The sequence below is a fragment of the Scomber japonicus genome, chromosome 19, assembly GCF_027409825.1.
Source record: "Scomber japonicus isolate fScoJap1 chromosome 19, fScoJap1.pri, whole genome shotgun sequence".
In the NCBI taxonomy this organism is placed as follows: domain Eukaryota; kingdom Metazoa; phylum Chordata; class Actinopteri; order Scombriformes; family Scombridae; genus Scomber; species Scomber japonicus.
The window spans coordinates 33343065-33349756 of NC_070596.1; the positions used below are offsets into that span (position 1 = coordinate 33343065).

Consider the following 6692-nt stretch of genomic DNA (forward strand, 5'->3'; position numbering starts at 1 on the left):
TTATTTGTTTAAGTCAAAATTAATTTACATGAGGGAAGAACTGGCGTCTGATTGGTTGGTGTTAGCCCCGCCCCGGACAGCAGAACCAGCAGCACAGCCAATAGGACGGCGGCGGGCAGCAGTTGCCATAGCGATGGAAGCGCGGCTCAGCCAGACCTCCGTGTGACAGCCGTCATCAGCGACTTCCTTCCCCAGCCACAGCTTCCCGTCGGGGGCTGCGACCGCCCCCCCCCTGCTGCCGGGGCTCCAGGAGGAGGCGCAGGAGGAGGCGCAGGTCTGCTGGGCCTTCACCCCCAGGAAGGAGGCCAAGTCCAGGTCTAGACCTGCTTGCTCCTCCTCTGGGCCGGGGGGGTATTCTGCCTGCACTGAGGGCAGGGGATCCACACCTGGGGGGGGGGGGGGGCGGGGGGGGGGGGGTAGTACTTTAACTACATCACTCATAATACTGCAGTACTTTAATCAGCTGACATGATGTCATGTGATGCGTTGATGATGTCATGTGATGCGTTGATGATGTCATGTAATGCGTTGATGATGTCATGGGTCACCTGATCGTTGATGACCGTATCCAGCCTCTTTAAACACGCCTGGCAGAAGGCGTGGCCACAGTGCAGTCGCCGTGGTAACCGCGTGATGAGGTCATAGCTGCCGAAGCACACGATGCACACCAGATCCTGCCTCCTCAGCGACATCATCGTTTCCATGGCAACAGTGGAAGGACCAGGAGGGGGGGGGGCTTCCTCCTCTTTTATTTTTCTGCTGTCCGACATTTTACTCTGAAAGGATGACAGGAAGTCAACAAAGAGGGACAGGACACGGTCTACAGGGACAGGAAGAGGTCTACAGGGACAGGAAGCGGTCTACAGGGACAGGAAGCGGTCTACAGGGACAGGAAGAGGTCTACAGGGACAGGAAGTGGTCTACAGGGACAGGAAGAGGTCTACAGGGACAGGAAGAGGTCTACAGGGACAGGAAGCGGTCTACAGGAAGAGTTCTACAGGGACAGGAAGCGGTCTACAGGAAGAGTTCTACAGGGACAGGAAGCGGTCTACAGGGACAGGAAGCGGTCTACAGGAAGAGTTCTACAGGGACAGGAAGCGGTCTACAGGGACAGGAAGAGGTCTACAGGGACAGGAAGAGGTCTACAGGGACAGGAAGCGGTCTACAGCAACAGGAAGAGGTCTACAGGGACAGGAAGTGGTCTACAGGGACAGGAAGCAGCTGATGATGATAATCAGCTGACTGTAAACACAAACCTACCTGATGACATCACAGCTTCTCTCCGTCTCTTTTCTTCTTTTGTTCTTTTTCTATCTTCTTTTACTGTCCTTCATTTCTTCTCGTCTTTCACTTCTCCGTCCATCTCATTCTCTTCTTCTCTTGTTTTCCAGCTGTCTCCTTTCTTTCTGTTTCACTCCTTTATTCTCTCCACTTCTCTTTTCTTCTTGTTTTCCTCGCCTCTCTTATCTTTACTTTTATCTCTTTATATTTATCTCTTCTTCTCCATTTAGTTTATTTTGCTCTCGTAGCGCTGCCTCAGAGAGAGAGACCGAGAGAGAGAGGGAGGGAGAGAGAGAGAGACCGAGAGAGAGAGGGAGGGAGAGAGAGAGGGGGAGAGAGGGAGAGAGAGAGGGAGGGAGGGAGAGACAGAGGGGGAGAGAGAGGGAGGGAGGGAGGGAGGGAGAGAGGGGGAGAGAGAGACAGAGAGAGAGAGAGACAGAGAGAGAGAGAGAGAAGGAGGCAGGGAGAGAGAGAGAGGGAGAGAGAGAGGGAGAGGGAGGGAGAGAGGGAGAGGGAGGGAGGGAGAGTTCATCAATAATTCAGCCTCGCTCGGCCAACATTTTTTTACTTTTATTCATATGAACAGAAACTTTGACAATCACCATATTTAAGAATATAAATATTTAATAAAAACAATTCAACTGTAATCCTGTCATGAATAAAATCATTTAATAAGATACAGAAACTGAAATTATATGAATTAAAATAAATGTATAGAAACAACAAACAGTAATAAAATCCCTCTGATGTATTAAATCTATAACACTAATATCTGAACAGCATTTAAATATATACATACTTTAAAGTTACAGTAATAAAGTCAAATCATCTCATTTCAAATATTCTTTCAAACTTTATAATAAAAATATGAAAAAGTATAAAAATCATTCACAAACCAACAAGCAGCTGTAACATGATCAGCCAATAGAAAGAGGAGCTGCTCTGAGGTCAGCCTATCAAATTACAGCTCAGTGCTGAATGGCTGCGGTCGCCTAGCAACACAGAAACACAGAGAGGAAGACTGTGAAGTCACATGATCAGAGTCCCGGTGGAGTCACATGATCAGAGTCCCGGTGGAGTCACATGATCAGAGTCCCAGTGGAGTCACATGATCAGAGTCATAGTGGAGTCACATGATCAGAGTCATAGTGGAGTCACATGATCAGAGTCACATGATCAGAGTCACATGATCAGAGTCACATGATCAGAGTCCCAGTGGAGTCACATGATCAGAGTCCCAGTGGAGTCACATGATCAGAGTCACATGATCAGAGTCATAGTGGAGTCACATGATCAGAGTCCCGGTGGAGTCACATGATCAGAGTCATAGTGGAGTCACATGATCTGAGTCACATGATCAGAGTCCCGGTGGAGTCACATGATCAGAGTCACATGATCAGAGTCGTAGTGGAGTCACATGATCAGAGTCGTAGTGGAGTCACATGATCAGAGTCGTAGAGGAGTCACATGATCAGAGTCGTGGTGGAGTCACATGATCAGAGTCATAGTGGAGTTACATGATCAGAGTCATAGTGGAGCCACATGATCAGAGTCCCAGTGGAGTCACATGATCAGAGTCGTAGAGGAGTCACATGATCAGAGTCGTGGTGGAGTTACATGATCAGAGTCATAGTGGAGTCACATGATCAGAGTCCCAGTGGAGTCACATGATCAGAGTCACATGATCAGAGTCGTAGTGGAGTCACATGATCAGAGTCCCAGTGGAGTCACATGATCAGAGTCATAGTGGAGTCACATGATCAGAGTCATAGTGGAGCCACATGATCAGAGTCCCAGTGGAGTCACATGATCAGAGTCCCGGTGGAGTCACATGATCAGAGTCCCGGTGGAGTCACATGATCAGAGTCCCGGTGGAGTCACATGATCAGAGTCATAGTGGAGTCACATGATCAGTCGTAGTGGAGTCACATGATCAGAGTCATAGTGGAGTCACATGATCAGAGTCATAGTGGAGTCACATGATCAGAGTCCCGGTGGAGTCACATGATCAGAGTCGTGGTGGAGTCACATGATCAGAGTCATAGTGGAGTCACATGATCAGAGTCCCTGTGGAGTCACATGATCAGAGTCATAGTGGAGTCACATGATCAGAGTCCCTGTGGAGTCACATGATCAGAGTCCCAGTGGAGTCACATGATCAGAGTCCCAGTGGAGTCACATGATCAGAGTCGTAGTGGAGTCACATGATCAGAGTCCCGGTGGAGTCACATGATCAGAGTCCCGGTGGAGTCACATGATCAGAGTCCCGGTGGAGTCACATGATCAGAGTCATAGTGGAGTCACATGATCAGGAGTCACATGATCAGAGTCATAGTGGAGTCACATGATCAGGAGTCACATGATCAGAGTCGTAGAGGAGTCACATGATCAGAGTCATAGTGGAGTCACATGATCAGAGTCATAGTGGAGTCACATGATCAGAGTCGTAGAGGAGTCACATGATCAGAGTCGTAGAGGAGTCACATGATCAGAGTCATAGTGGAGTCACATGATCAGAGTCCCAGTGGAGTCACATGATCAGAGTCACATGATCAGAGTCGTAGTGGAGTCACATGATCAGAGTCCCAGTGGAGTCACATGATCAGAGTCCCAGTGGAGTCACATGATCAGAGTCATAGTGGAGCCACATGATCAGAGTCCCAGTGGAGTCACATGATCAGAGTCCCGGTGGAGTCACATGATCAGAGTCCCGGTGGAGTCACATGATCAGAGTCCCGGTGGAGTCACATGATCAGAGTCATAGTGGAGTCACATGATCAGTCGTAGTGGAGTCACATGATCAGAGTCATAGTGGAGTCACATGATCAGAGTCATAGTGGAGTCACATGATCAGAGTCCCAGTGGAGTCACATGATCAGAGTCCCAGTGGAGTCACATGATCAGAGTCATAGTGGAGTCACATGATCAGAGTCATAGTGGAGTCACATGATCAGAGTCATAGTGGAGTCACATGATCAGAGTCATAATGGAGTCACATGATCAGAGTCATAGTGGAGTCACATGATCAGAGTCCCAGTGGAGTCACATGATCAGAGTCCCAGTGGAGTCACATGATCAGAGTCATAGTGGAGTCACATGATCAGAGTCATAGTGGAGTCACATGATCAGAGTCCCGGTGGAGTCACATGATCAGAGTCCCAGTGGAGTCACATGATCAGAGTCCCAGAGGAGTCACATGATCAGAGTCCGGGTGGAGTCACATGATCAGAGTCCCAGTGGAGTCACATGATCAGAGTCATAGTGGAGTCACATGATCAGAGTCCCTGTGGAGTCACATGATCAGAGTCATAGTGGAGTCACATGATCAGAGTCCCTGTGGAGTCACATGATCAGAGTCCCAGTGGAGTCACATGATCAGAGTCCCAGTGGAGTCACATGATCAGAGTCGTAGTGGAGTCACATGATCAGAGTCCCGGTGGAGTCACATGATCAGAGTCCCGGTGGAGTCACATGATCAGAGTCCCGGTGGAGTCACATGATCAGAGTCCCAGTGGAGTCACATGATCAGAGTCGTAGTGGAGTCACATGATCAGAGTCATAGTGGAGTCACATGATCAGGAGTCACATGATCAGAGTCATAGTGGAGTCACATGATCAGGAGTCACATGATCAGAGTCGTAGAGGAGTCACATGATCAGAGTCATAGTGGAGTCACATGATCAGAGTCATAGTGGAGTCACATGATCAGAGTCGTAGAGGAGTCACATGATCAGAGTCGTAGAGGAGTCACATGATCAGAGTCATAGTGGAGTCACATGATCAGAGTCCCAGTGGAGTCACATGATCAGAGTCCCAGTGGAGTCACATGATCAGAGTCATAGTGGAGTCACATGATCAGAGTCATAGTGGAGTCACATGATCAGAGTCATAGTGGAGTCACATGATCAGAGTCCCAGTGGAGTCACATGATCAGAGTCATAGTGGAGTCACATGATCAGAGTCATAGTGGAGTCACATGATCAGAGTCCCGGTGGAGTCACATGATCAGAGTCCCGGTGGAGTCACATGATCAGAGTCATAGTGGAGTCACATGATCAGAGTCATAGTGGAGTCACATGATCAGGAGTCACATGATCAGAGTCATAGTGGAGTCACATGATCAGGAGTCACATGACCAGAGTCATAGTGGGGTCACATGATCAGAGTCATAGTGGAGTCACATGATCAGAGTCCCAGTGGAGTCACATGATCAGAGTCACATGATCAGAGTCATAGTGGAGTCACATGATCGGAGTCACATGATCAGAGTCATAGTGGAGTCACATGATCAGGAGTCACATGATCAGAGTCATAGTGGAGTCACATGATCAGAGTCATAGTGGAGTCACATGATCAGAGTCCCAGTGGAGTCACATGATCAGAGTCACATGATCAGAGTCATAGTGGAGTCACATGATCGGAGTCACATGATCAGAGTCATAGTGGAGTCACATGATCAGAGTCATAGTGGAGTCACATGATCAGAGTCATAGTGGAGTCACATGATCAGAGTCATAGTGGAGCCACATGATCAGAGTCCCAGTGGAGTCACATGATCAGAGTCCCGGTGGAGTCACATGATCAGAGTCCCGGTGGAGTCACATGATCAGAGTCCCGGTGGAGTCACATGATCAGAGTCATAGTGGAGTCACATGATCAGAGTCCCAGTGGAGCCACATGATCAGAGTCGTAGTGGAGTCACATGATCAGAGTCATAGTGGAGTCACATGATCAGAGTCATAGTGGAGTCACATGATCAGAGTCATAGTGGAGTCACATGATCAGAGTCCCGGTGGAGTCACATGATCAGAGTCCCGGTGGAGTCACATGATCAGAGTCATAGTGGAGTCACATGATCTTACTTTTTGATCTTACTCAAGTGCTCCACACCCAAAGCTCATAGAAGTCTACCGTTTTTTGTATCAAGACACTCATACACACCTATCCCCTGGGGTTACACCGGTACTGACCAGGAAACACTGGTACTGACCAGGTAACACCGGTACTGACCAGGAAACACCGGTACTGGCCAGGTAACACAGGTAACACTGGTACTGGCCAGGTAACACTGGTACTGGCCAGGTAACACTGGTACTGGCCAGGTATGAAGAGAGACATAGAACAGATGGTTGAGACGTGTGGAGCATGCCAGCAGTTCCAGCCCAGGAACCAGAAGGAGCCACAGATCTCACACTTCCTTGGCTTAAAGTGGGAGCCGACACCTTTGAAATAAAGGTCAGTCATTTCTGCTGATAGTGGACTACCTCTCAAAATACTCAGAGGTATTGAACATTAAAGACAGAACATCACACACTGTCATCAACTAGATGAAATCAGTCTTCTCGTGGATCAGAATAAGAGATTGTGTGTGACCATGTTCCATTTGCAAGTCAGGAAATGAGAAGCTTTGC

General features: G+C 48.5%; 1 protein-coding gene across 1 annotated transcript; it reads right to left on the bottom strand.

The window, feature by feature from the left end:
* Window positions 1-61: 61 nt before the first annotated feature.
* rnf224 (ring finger protein 224) lies at window positions 62-770 on the bottom strand. Its single transcript, XM_053339622.1, is given in 5 exon segments — window positions 62-168; window positions 171-327; window positions 329-349; window positions 351-386; window positions 549-770. Coding segments are annotated over 5 exon segments (543 nt in total).
* Window positions 771-6692: the final 5922 nt, after the last annotated feature.